The sequence below is a fragment of the Artemia franciscana genome, chromosome 17 (genome assembly GCF_032884065.1).
Source record: "Artemia franciscana chromosome 17, ASM3288406v1, whole genome shotgun sequence".
NCBI lineage: Eukaryota > Metazoa > Arthropoda > Branchiopoda > Anostraca > Artemiidae > Artemia > Artemia franciscana.
This window is the reverse complement of record NC_088879.1, coordinates 24,187,504-24,201,025: the sequence shown is the minus strand read 5'-3', so window position 1 is coordinate 24,201,025 and position 13,522 is coordinate 24,187,504. Positions and strand designations below refer to the sequence as shown.

At 35.7% G+C, this 13,522-nt stretch overlaps 1 protein-coding gene across 3 annotated transcripts in view; it reads left to right on the top strand.

Moving 5' to 3' along the window:
- The window catches only part of LOC136038035 (uncharacterized), a 64,706-nt gene that overhangs the window by 4,759 nt on the left and 46,425 nt on the right, over positions 1-13,522 (top strand). For all 3 annotated transcript variants that reach the window (XM_065720979.1, XM_065720978.1, XM_065720977.1), the window contains exon 2: positions 9,037-9,180. In XM_065720979.1, the coding sequence (XP_065577051.1) occupies positions 9,054-9,180 (127 nt within the window). In that variant the 5' untranslated portion in view covers positions 9,037-9,053. The remainder of the gene's footprint in view (positions 1-9,036; positions 9,181-13,522) is intronic.

Sequence of the window (13,522 nt, the reverse complement as noted above, 5' to 3'; positions counted from 1 at the left end):
AATTTGGAAAATATTTATTAAAAAACTCTGAATTATTTTCATAACAGCGGGGCTTGCTCTAAAATCAATTAAAAGCTTAGAAATTAAAATCTTCTGATCAATCAGATTGAAACCTTTTTTAAAATCAATTGTTATTAAGTTTAGCCATTTACCAGGCTCCTAAACATGCTTAAAAATAGGATGTAAAAAACTGACTAGATAATGGGATGTTGATGTATTCTTTCTGTTACCATACTGATGTGGATCAAGGAAGGGTTCAACATCAAATTTCAGCCAATTTACTACAAAGCTTTTGCACATTTTGCTGAACAAGGGGGTGAAAGTGATTGGTCTCACACCATTGACATTAAGTTCAGTTTTTAGGGATTGGAGTAACATACCCTGTTTTCCATATATGTGGGTAAACTGAAGAAGTTGTAATGCAATTAAAAAATTGTGTTAGTGGCTTAGTCAATTTGCTAGGAAACGCTTTTATAAGTCCAATCGGAATATCATGGGAGTTATACTAGTTTGTTTAAGTTTCTTTATTTTACTAAAAACTTGATTCTCAGAAATAGTAGGTAAAGGTACATCATCATGTGAAATTTTCTGATATTCTTGGTTTGTTTTATTTACATGAAAAGGCAGCAAAGGTTGGATCATTCTGGCCAAATGACCATTCAACTGGTTAGCAACTGTTTCATCATTAGAATCCAAACAAAAATCAATACTACTAGGGGATTTTCCACAAATTTGTTGTATTTCCTTATACCACATGCTAGACTTTGATTGAAAAAGGTTATCAGTTTTTTTGGTAATACTCAGCTGCAGATTTTCTTTTCATTTTATGCAATTTGTTGCAGAGCATATTAGCATTTTCTCTTCTCCCTTCTTTTCTCAGTTTAATTTTATACTGAGTCAAATCTTTAAATTCTTGGGTTATGTAAGGATGATCTCTGTTGCCCTGCTTGGAAGTTTTCTCAGGGAAACATTCTTCATATTTGTTTCTTAATTTATCTAGCAGATATTTAGCTTTTTCATCAGAGAACTCTAAAATGTTGGTTTCAAATGGAAACTTGAGTGAAAAGTATTTACTCTGGGGGTTACATTAGGGACATTCTGAGAGGTTAGCATACCACCTAGCTTTTGCTAAAGAATTAATCAAGTAACCTGAATTCAAGTATTAGAATGGCTATAAATAGGTCTGTTAACTGGTTCTGAAAGAATTTTACCATTCTTCTGCATAAGCCAAGATCTTTACATTGATTTTTATCTCAGCTAGTGGTCTAAGTTTAAGTATATACAGTTAAGTCCTTTTTGAAGGACTTCTTGACATTTTGGAAAGTAACTGAGCTTGGTGAATAAGACTTTTTGGAAAGAATCCTATGTCCAAAATACACTCTGGGAAGGAGATGTCAAGTAATTGGGGTGTATCAGTAAAGTTTTAGTGGTTGATTAGTTCTAAAGGACACATGCAAATAAACTAAATATACTAGCCTGTCATTTGATTCAGTTAAATTATAAAATAGAGGATCTCTGGACAGAAGGACACATGCTGGGCTAGAACAAAAAGAAACTCAATTTTAGGTTGTTAATTTTATGCTTGTTTCTATGGTTTCTGTAGTTTTTTTGACAATTTGTCCCCAGCTTCATCCTTCCCCCCTGATATTCTTATAGACTAGCCTATGGCATTAGGCCGTAGTAGCCAAAATCTTACTTTATAATAGCCTATGCAGCAATTTATAGGCTTATAGGCTTCCTCATCTTCATTTCATATGTATTGTTTGATTTAGGGTATTATTTATGGCTCTTTTAGTGCTCTATTATTGTGTTGTATGGCCCATATTAAGCAAAGCTTTTTGGGCCAAATAACTTTTTTACATTTGTAATAGTGTTTTAGTATTAATAAAATATTGATTCCCTCTATCTTTCTGTTTATGGTGGTACAGCAACAAAAATTGGCATCTTTTTATAAAGTCATCAATTTGTAAGGGAAGAACACTGTGGTTTTAGGGAAGTGAAACAAAGTGTCAACTAAATTCTTACTCTTAGATGAATTGTTGAGAAGTGCCTGAATTACTTGATCCCCTTAGCCCTTGGCTTTATAGAGTATGAGCAAGTGTTTTATTCTGCTGATAGAAGACCTTCAGTGAAGGCTCTATGCTTACCTGATACATACATTAAAGTAATTACTGCTATATACAAAGAATAAAGTTCCTGGGTTAAGATAGGACCCATTCTGAGAAGTGTGCTGCTGGTGTTAGTTCAACTCTGGCACCAACCAAGTGTATGCTTTTCACTTGTTCACCCAAAGCTATTTGGCATCTGTACAAAGGACTTGTCCAACCCAAGCTCCAAGTTCGAATGTTTGTGGGGTACCACTAGGAAGTTCTAAGGTCTCCTATTCACTTGACATGGCTGAGATATTGTTATCAGTGTTGGCAAATGATATCGGTTATCAGAGATTAACTGGGCTTCTTTTTTTTAGATCTCTTTATTTGTGACTGGATCTACCGTTTGCATGATGAGGATTCCTCAAAGACATGTATTTTAACAGAAAGTGGGTATTAAGTGACAGACAAAACCAGTTGAGAGCACAATACAAATATAGAAAAAACAGAGGATACAATGTTTCATCATATAATTCTTGTATTTGTTGTTGTTGTTGTTTGGGGTTTGATGCATTCAACCAATTGCTCATATGCGTTTGTATCACTCAGTTGTTCTGTGCCTTTTGTAATCACTAGCTGGCTCGGGTGTCACTTCAGTCAATATTCACTGGACCAGAACAGTATCACTTATTGCTAATGGAGGGAGGGTATTTGCCTGCACCAACTGCCTCTGTTGAGAAACAGGAATCTATGAACTGTCAAACAGTACTTAAAATACATATACAACACAATTATAATAAATAATATGATTTTACACTTTAAAACCATTCTCATACAACCGAATATATAAGAATTTTACCTAAAAAATATATCTAAAATGGTAAATAGGATAACTCTAAAATCAACTATTATTTAAGTGAAAAAAAATTTTATAGGGAATGAACCAGTAGTCTTAAAAAATCTACCTAAAAGGTTTGTGCTTAGTCGTCTAGCCCAAGGAGAAGATGTGTGGTGTCCCAGAACAGAATACATTGTGAATGCATTAAATGCCTTCTCACAGCAAATTCTTTGTACTTCCCTCTTTTTTTACATTTTTTCTACAGTTAAAGATGTAACATATGTCTTCATACACTCTACATTTGTCGCAGTGGTGGGTTGGGGTCATTTTCCACTGGTATAGTGTTGATTTTGTCTTTGCATGGCCACATATAAGAGTGGAGCCATCTGGTCCAAGTCTTTCTAGCATTGAACCATAATTGCACTCATAATTTTGGAAGTGTTCAAACAGTTATCTTAATTTAACTGTTCTGCTACCTAATTTCAACAACCTACTGGTCTCATTTGGACCTTCAACATCTATAGCCAAAATCCTAACACTAGAGTTATTTTGGTCAGGGATGAAAGGACTACTAACTGTCCTGTCAGTCATCACAAAAAAAAAAAAATCGATTGGTTAAAAATAATCAGGTAAGACAACAAAACCAAATCACATAAAGAAGTCAAATGTTAAATAAATAAAACGAATAAGCTACAAGCAGAGGGGGGAGTCCTCAGTCAATAATAAATTAAGCAAGTAAAATAAAGCAAAAGCTGGCACAGTTCTAAAATTCAAAGCAGGGTAAGAAGAGGGTTGATAAGCGCTCTCAAGTAATTTGGTAGATACAATATGCAGGAGTCTGGGAAAATTTGCATCAGGCGCAATACCAGTCAAAGCAAGCTAAAGGCAAAAAATGCACAACAAAACGAGTGTACTGGCGCCAGGGACTTCAAGGGCAGGGCCCCTTGGTATTTAATCAACAAACCGTGGCACAGAGCTATCCCTACTTGGGAAATAGCAATTTTGAATATATTTGGTTTATTTCAGCTTCAATTCGTCTTTTCTTCCCCTTCTTGTATTTAGGAGAATTTCTCAAACAGTTTGCGATGACGAACTGTAAGTAAGGAAGACTGTAGAGATATCCTTTTTTCAGATATGTTTATTGATATCGACATAACAGGCTGAAGATTTGTTGCTCCTGCTCTGCATTAATAATCCATATTCCAGAGGTTTTTATGTAGCTTTTCACTTTTCTTTAATAACTTTTTTCGTAAGTTCGAATTCATTTCTTTTTTTTGTAATTGACATGATTTAATTTATGGTTAGTTATAGACAAATTTGGTAAAGTTTTTTTTCCCGTTTTTCTGGTTAAAAATTAAAATGTTGGGCTGCAATTAAAATTTAGCAAATTCAGTCAAAATTCTCAATCACTTGTTGATTGAGAATCCAGGGAATGGTTATTGTGCAGATGAAGGATGACAGATTACTGAAGATTGTCCTTTTTGGTCAACCATCTAGGGCTAAATGGAAAGCAGGTTGTCCTCATCTGGGGTGGGAGGACATCCTAAGGAAAGATTCAAAGGAAATAGGAACTTCTTGTGAGGATATAAAAATTGAGGTTTTGAATAGATTGGGATGGAGGAGGTGAATGCTTAGCTGTTTTGGCCTCAGGCGTTTTGGTGCTGTGTTGAGTTGTTAGTAGTAGTAGAATGGAAAAGGGGATTTTTATTTGTATTTATTGAAAGTCGTTATATTTATGCTTGACTCAACAGAACACATTGTCTTTTTTGAGGCCCCCTTATCCATGTCTGTTATCATCATGGTGTTTGTTCAGCTATTATTTTGAGATTAGTGTCTACCACAACTTAAAGTTTGTTTCTGTAATTTTAAACAAGTGACCCTATTACATATTTAAAAGTTTGGCACATATTGGAGAGCACTGCTGTTAACTCATATTAATAATTCCCCCTCCCTCCCCTTCTTGTTGCATAAAAATACTGATAATAGTGTCATTTTTTGAGAGGTTTTGGATTTGATCTCATTGATGCTTAATATTACAGTAAGCTCAAGCTGGTCTGATTTCCCTATAGACATTTATTGAAACATCATTCATAATCGAATTATTTTCATTTGTTGGCTAATTGATAGTTTTGGTATTTGTGCACAAATTCCCTTGGGACTTGGTGATTTATTAAGTAAAGAGATTTTTGTACAAGGACTTAAGAACTTGAATATATTTCAATGACATATTATCTGCGATAGCCATGTCGGAGAAATTAGTTTGGAATGCGATTTTGAACTTTTTAAATTGTGCTCAAAAAGCTGGAAATAAGAGTGACGAGATAAGTCGTAAAGCATGCGAGTTTTTTACAAAGGACAATATAATCAAGGCTAAGGAGATACTGTGGTCTTCTGCTCACTACACCAATAGAGTGTCAATTAAAAAAAGTGCCGAAGACAATATTAACGAAATGTTGAAGGTACTTGAACTTTGTGAGCAACGTAGCATTGAGCTGCCAGTCTTTGTAATAGTTGAACCTGACGAAGTCCCTATCTGTTCTGGTGAGATAGCTGCGGTAATCACCAGAAAAGTTACAGAAGTTTGTAATAAGCTAGACAATTTCATGAATAAGGACCCTCCCGCCCCCTCGATTGTTCCTACAGTTACTGAAACAAAGCCCTCATATTCAGTGGTACTCAAAAATTTGCCCTCTGACCTCACGAAGTCAGATTTGAGGAAAGACTTTTTGCAAAAAATGTGTGGCAGAGAGTGCTCTAAAATTGTCGAAGTTCAGCTCAGAGAAGATAATTGCCGAGTTGTTACAGCTAGCAAGGCTGATGCAGAAACTCTTGTCGGGGTATTTCAGAACGGTGATAAATCTCTTTCTGCAACAATCGGGAGCCCCTCTCACCTCGGTATTGCTCGATTTGTTCCCAGCAATATAAATGACAATGCACTTTGCACACTGATTCCTAAATGTGTCAGTTCAAAACAGATTGGCAAGACCCGCTCGTTTCAATGGAAATTTGAAACCAAAGTTGATCTTATGAATGTCATAAAAAATCCCCCAGTCATAGATTATGAGAGGATCAAAATGGCTGAGTTTCTCTCCCTCCGGGTAAGATGTTTCAAGTGTCAAGCTTACGGGCATATATCCAGTAGCTGCAAAAATGAAGCTATTTGCGCATTCTGCAGTGACCATGGTCATTCAAGCTCCAAAACATCTCCTTGTCAAAGGCCCAAGAAGTGTGCATTGTGCAAATCACAGGATCATCCCTGTTACAGCTTCAAATATCCAGTCGCCCAAGGACTTTTAAGTAAAGTTAAGTCAGCATAATGGCTCGAGCCTTAAGTCTCTTATCATGGAATATCAATGGCAAAGTGGTTGACAAAGGCCTAATCCTCTGAACTTTTAAGTACAAATGAAATAAATTTTCTGCAAGAACATTTTTTGTCTGATGAAAGGAAAAATCTACTCAGCATTTCACAGAATTCTTATCTCCTATTTCACCCAGCGAAAATGAATAAGAGCCGTGGCCGACCTTCAGGCGGATTAGCTATCATTTCACAATTTCCCGTCAATCTCCTTGAGTCGAATGACCATTTCATTACTGCCGAATTTTCGGACCTAATCTGTATAAACCTTTACCTGCCAACTAATTACTGCTCTTCGCAATCAGAGAACAAATTCATAAATGCTTGCAAAAAGCTAGCGAGTTTTGTGAAGGGAGTCTCAAAGCGTCCAAATGCTCGAGTTTTGATCACAGGAGACTTTAATTGTGACTTAACTGACAGTTCATTGCCATGAACTCAACTCCTTCTGAATTCCTTCCCCCCTTCCTACTCAGTTGCTGACAAAACAGAAACTTTCACGTTTATTGGTGTCCTGTCAGCGACTTCTAACCTTGATCATTTTATTGCATCTTTCCCCTGTGAAACTGTCGAGGTAATTTGTGATGGCTTTTATTCGGATCACCTTCCAATAAAGTTGAAAATAAATGCTTCATTTCATGCCCCTAAACAGCCAGATAAAAAGTGGTTTTGTATGAAAGACTGGAAAGAAGTTAACCGCGAGATGTTTCGTTTTGAATGTGACAGAATATTAAATAAAATAAAGGTGCTCTTTCATTTGTTGTGCACGCGCTCGGGCCTTAGTGAAAAAGAAATAGCCATCGGACTTACCACCTATCTAGCTGAAATTAAGCATGCATTAAAGTGTGCTGAAGCTTCAGCTGTCCCGTGCAAGCGTATTAGGAAAGGCTCTCAAGTTCAGGGTTGGTAAAAAAAAACCCTCCCTTATTTCCGCGTGCAAGTCTTCTAAAATTTGGCTGAATATTTGGAAGGAATGCGGCAGGCCTAAGTCTGGGACTATAAATGGTTTGCGGCTACGTTCTAAACGTTTTTGCTAAAGTGTTAAGAAAACATAAGGTTGATCTTATTGAGAAAAACGCTCATAAAATTGCAGAGAACCCTTCGAAGCTCTGGAAAAAATTTGAACGCCCTTGTGAACACATTAGTGCAAATAATATTCCTGAGCCTGAGTGGATAAATTATTATAAGCATGAGTTTTCTTCTCCCGATCCTGCTCTTGAGTCAAAATTTGAAAAAGAATTAAGTGCTTGTCTGAAAAAAACACGAACCTTTGACATTTATAGTTAAGCTAAGTGATGTATCGCTTTATTATAAAAAACTAAAGAAAAGAAATTCCGCGGGAGTTGATGGAATTACTGCCAGACATTTTGATTATGCAAGTGCTCTTCTTTTTAAACATTTATCTCTACTTTTCAAATGTCTATTGAAAACGAGTCGCTACTTATCAATTTACAGTTGGTCAAATAACCCCTATCCCGAAAAAAGGCAAAACGGTTTTTACTGTGTGTAATTCGTTCCAACCTATAACAGTTTCTTGTACTATTTTTAAATTGTTTGAGTCAGTTATTTTGGATGAAATTGTTTCTAAATGTTATGTCCCACCCCACCAGTTTGGTTACCAAAAAGGTTATAGCCGGGAGCATGCCCTTTTTGCTTTAATGTATGTTCTTGCTGATGCAGAAAGAAGTAGATCCCATATTATCCTTTGTACTTTAGATGTTGCTCGTACTTTCGACTCTTGCAGTTTTTCTCAAGTTTTATTTGAAGCGTATAAAAGAGGCGTAAATTTTTGTATAGTATAAGTGCCTTTTGTATATGTACCATCACCTTAAGGCGAAGTTAAAGGGGGGATCTTCCCTTTTTGATATTATGAAAGGAGTCCGACAAGGTGGCCTTACCTCACCTTCTTTATTTAATAACTCTGTTTTAAATGCCCAAAATTCTGTTAATTTTAGTTGTATTCACCGTGGATTTAACTTGTCTTTAATAACTTTTGCAGATGACGTTTTGAATCTAAGCCGTACTTTTAGTGGTTGTGAAAATGCGTTTAATCAGCTTTACAATGAATATAAAAATATTGGGCTTTCTTTCAATGTTGAAAAAACTGCTGTTGTAGCTTTCAATTTTAAAGAGACAAATGTCCCTATTTTCTTATCTTTAGCTAATGTTCAAGTCCCCCTTTCTCAAGAATTAGTTTACCTTGGAATGCCTATTGGAAAAAATATGAAAGAAACTGTGAAATTATCCCACAGTTATAACTGTGTGAAGAAAAAACTGAGAATTGCTTATGCTTCAATTGTATCTAATATTAAACACATTGATAAATTAAATCTTGCGAAAATTTATAATAGCCTAGTTGTACCTCATCTCCTTTCCCTTTGCCCGGTTTGGCAGTTTTTTAGTGAACCTCAGAAACTATCTGTTCGTAGAGTATATTTTCGTTATGTTGAATTCCTTCTCAGTTACCCTCCATTGACTAGAAATAGTTACTTAATGAACAAATTCCGCCTAGTTTCTCCTACATCTATAATTGATAAAAGGCTTCATGATTTTCGTTCTTCTATGTCGATAGTGTCTCACCCATGGTCAGCATTACTTATTTAATTGTTTGTTTGTGTTGATTTGTATTTATTTGTATCTTTTTTTTTCTCTTATTACTCCATCTTAAGGGCGTTCCGCCCTCTTTTTTGTAGATGGGTTATAAATAAATAAATTGATTGATTGATTGATTAATGATGAGTTTGCCATTTTTAAAGGAGGCAAGCTATAAGCTATGACTGGATTGAGAAAGAGAATTAGAAAAGTTCAGGCAGCAAAGTGGCCAACATCAAGAAAGCTGAAGCCAGTTGGTTCAACAAGCCAGATTAGCTTCAATAAAAGCTCAAGAAGAGGACGAGATGGTAAGTGATGCATGTATTAAAATTCCAGATTAAGTTAGTGTCATTTTCTACAATTCTTAAAATTACAATCTGATGTGTTTTTCCTGATATGCAGCTCTTTTTTTTTCAAAAAAGACAACAAATAAAGAATTGCCCATTTATTTAAGGTCTAAAAGCATTGAAATTGGAAAAAAATTGGTTCGATTATTGTATTTGGGATAAAAGTTGCTTTTGCAGAAACTGCAATATTTTAATGGAAGTAGCAGAAGCAGGTACAGAAAATTTAAAAACAAATAATGTTATGAATGAAGTGGTTGTAGGCCCAACAAACTTCTATTTGAATCCAAGCAAGGCAGTATTAACGAAACAAAAGAACTCAGCAATTAGATAAGTGCTTCAGTTCATATTATATAACACAAATTTTTCTATCTCCTTTATACTTTTAATAAACACATTTGGAAAAAGTTAAAAAGATCGATGTAATCTTTTATGTTAATCTTAATGTAATCTTTAAAGGCATGTTATTGGGGTGTTCCTTTGATTGGGAAGGCCTCTACTAAAAGTACATTGGAAGATTTATCTGGTCTAAAGTAGGCATACCTTTAATGGGCTCTTTTTTAGTGACATCGAGTCAAACTAAGTCAGAACTAAGCAAATGAAATTAACAGGATTCCTTACTCCAAATAAAATCTGAAGTAACTTTTAAGGGCTTTTTTTTAATTCAATTTGAATAACATGGAGGTGAATTCCAAGTCACAATCAAAACATTTAAGATGAACACAAGTCCTTGTTTCAAATAAACAAGCAGATTAATCTCTTTAAGCTGTATCTTACCTTTCTATGATCACTCAACAAACACGAAAAGAAAAATTAAGAGAATAAAAAAAAAAAAAAATAGATTCCATAGGATAAACTAAAAAAGTAAGTTATTTTTTCAGGTGAAGGTAAGAAGCCACATTAAAACTTAAAATGAACAGAAATAATCACAAATACAAGGGACACCACCCCTCCTCAACACCACAGTTGCTGCATTAAAGTTTTTAGTTCTTTCAAAGAGCCTGTTATTCCGATTGAACAGTCCTTGTGTTTGAGCCTATTTAGGACAGAATTTGAATTTTTAGTCAAGATTTGCAATAGCAGTTTTTTTAATAAGTTCATTATAGTATTTTGTACTACAGAATTTTATGATGATGGAGAGGGGTATTATTGTTTCTATGGATTAAAATTATGCATGACTTCTGATCTTCTACCTGGTCAAAATTATCACAGCATTTACAATGATATATATTAAATACGTCGTGTACATATCTTTCAATACATTGAAACACAGGGAAATAGGTTTTTTTTTAAATTAAATTTTCCTATACAGGGGTCGAAATTTGTCCCTAAAGTCCTTTTTTGTGCTGAAGTCCCTTTTTATGCAGAAAGTCCCTTAACTTCTCCAGAAGTCCCTAGAATCCCCTATTTTGGAGCATTGTATATTTAAAAATTGAAGCATAATACATTCGAAAAACTCACTTTAGATAATATAGCTTCTCCACAAATCCGGTTGTACTGGTCTCTTGGTAACAGTGTTGCAGTTCAGAAAGAAGCAAAAATAATATTGGGAACTTTGTTTGTGGCTAAAGTGTCTATTAATTTGTTAACGTCCATAGCTAAAAACAGCACAGAATTAGCCTATATGGAGGGTGGATTGTATGGTTCACATTGTTGTACCAATCAAGGATAGAGAACAACATGGGCATATAGGGTGGATGGGATGGATTGCTAATATTATGGTAATGTTCAAGGTCGGTAATTTCGTGTGGCTTCATAAAATGAACCATACCAATATGAATTTATTTGAATAGATCCTTATTCCAATGGTAAAAATTACATATTCTTCCCACTAAATGTTACTTAATAAACTAATAGCAGGTTGAGTGAGAAGAGGAGAATACCACAAGTGGAATATTCAGATGGTAAAAATTTTGTACCCAGGGGTTTTCCTGCTGTGTTTAAACCTACATGTCTTTCAGGTCTCCCAAATTTATTTAAGAAAGACAATGGGCATGTAAAAATATTTTGCTATTGGTTAATTAAAGGAGACTTCAGTGGCAGAAAGATAGACAAAAGGTTTACGATTGGTGATGGCGTGTTTTCTTTTTACAGCAAAATATGCAGGAAAAACTTTAGCTGTTGCAAAGGCTTGTACACTTTGAATCAGCATCCTTTGTTCGACGAGCACAAGAAGCAGGTTGCAATTCATCTTAATCTGTTACAGTTGTGATTGTGTGGATCTGCTAGACAACAGTCTCAATCAGAAGAGCCATCATCTAGCAATGGAGGTAAAACTCTTGTGGTGTTTTGTGACAAAGATGCTGCATAAAAAGTAAAAATCATCTAGGTACTCAAGTCCTTGCAAATTTCAATGTCTATAGCTTTGTGTGCTGGAATCATTGATGTCTTTGAAACCTTGTTCCATTGTAAGCTACTGCCTGGGATTTTGGTGATTGTGAAGAAAGCTGTGTGTGGTACTTGATAACTGATGCATTTCGCAAAGACTGTGAACAGAATCTTATGAAGTACGTGGGTAAAGCTCACTTTGTTCTTGAATGGGACGAAACTACTAACAGTGAAGGAAAAAAAGAGCTACAGATTGTTGAGATCAAATTGTGAGCCGCTCTGTGATGACGTATGTCATTGGATAAACAACTGGTAAGGGTACTGTAAAAAAGATGATGTCAAGCAATGGGAGCGAGAATTTACCTCTTGAAAGACTAATAATGATAGGTAACGATGGGTCTAATGTCAATAGGCATGGTTGCAAATGAAGACATCAAAGGAAAAAAAAAAATCTTCAAAAGAGCTTGTGAACATTGGAACATGTAAGATCCATGTTGTACTCAACGCATTCATGAAAGGGCTCTAGGAATTTGGAGATGAGTTTTTCAACTTTGTACTCATCTTGAGACACTTTATCCTTGACTGGTCTGCAAGATGCGAGGATTTTCGAGAATGCCAGAAAAAGAAAGGTGTCCCATACAATAGTTTCATTCAGCTTGTCTCAAAAAGACAGCCGACTTTGGGTCCTAATATTTACTGAGTGATTGATCAATGGCTGGTACTCTTGAAGTATTTTTCGTATTACGGGCCATCAAAGAAACATTGGAAGAATGTCGTGTCGTCAGCAAAGTACCTAAATATTGTGAGCTACCTAAAAAGAAAATATATGCTTGCAGAACTTCTTATTGTTTTGGTGAGACTTCTGAAACCTGGCATTTTCGTTTCTGCTGATGAAATTTCAACTGGTTTGCTTGAGAGCTTGGACAACTATTTGCAGGACACTATTGTAGGTGGAAAGGTTGAACTAGTTTTAGATGCTCAGAAACTCACCTTGGTAGAAAGACAAGGGTTCCATTAAAGGATGCAAAGATATTTCAAGGCAGTTGCCAAACACATGATTAAGCAGTGACCCATCTCTTCTAATAGCCATGTCGAAGCGCTTAGGTGCCTGGATCCTATGGAAAGGAAAAGAGTTAGAAGTCTATCTTATATAGTTATGCTTGCTCAAGAGATCCCAGTAAGATTTAGGGTTGATGATGTTAGAAGTGAGTCGATATTCCTACAAGGCGCGAACTCAGTAGAACCAACGACATCACGCGTCAACCATTACTGACATCAAATCATATCTATGACGAATGCTTTTCATGGGCAAACATGTACACTTTTCTCGAATCTTGTAAAAGCTGCGTTGACATTATCGCATGGCAGAGCTTAGGTAGACAAGGTTTTTTTTTCTATTCCTTAGTTATAGTTATTTGATTTTAGAACTATTGAGAACCAAAATGGAAAATTAAAATTTTGAATCGAATGTTTTGGGGGGAAAAGCGCAAGAGGGTGGGGGATGGTTCCTTCGTCGGAAAGAGTCCTGAATTCGAAGCTGTGTGTGATTGACAAATTGAACACTTATGAAGGCAATCCCAAAATGCTTCCTATTGTTGACTTTGACTTGGTCAGCTTGGTCAAAGTACTAAGACTATTTGGAGAGCAAGGCAAAAGAACAAGCTTCTGAATGAAGCATCCAAGACCAAGAGAAAAAAAAGGAGCTAAACATAGTTGATATCTCTAGCCAAAAAAAGCTAGATAGACTTGAGGAATCATCATAGGCAGCGCTATTGCGCTGCCCAAGTAAAGAATGATATTGGCACAGTGCATTACTTATTTTTTTTTGGGGGGGGGGGTAGACCAGAGCACTTAGTATAGAACGAGTTGTTGTAGAAATCTTGAAAATGGCTCATTTGATTGGAAATTGAGGGGGCTAGTGTCCTTTTTATTAGTCGAAAGTGATCGGAGGGTAACCAACCCCCCTCGCATAACCATC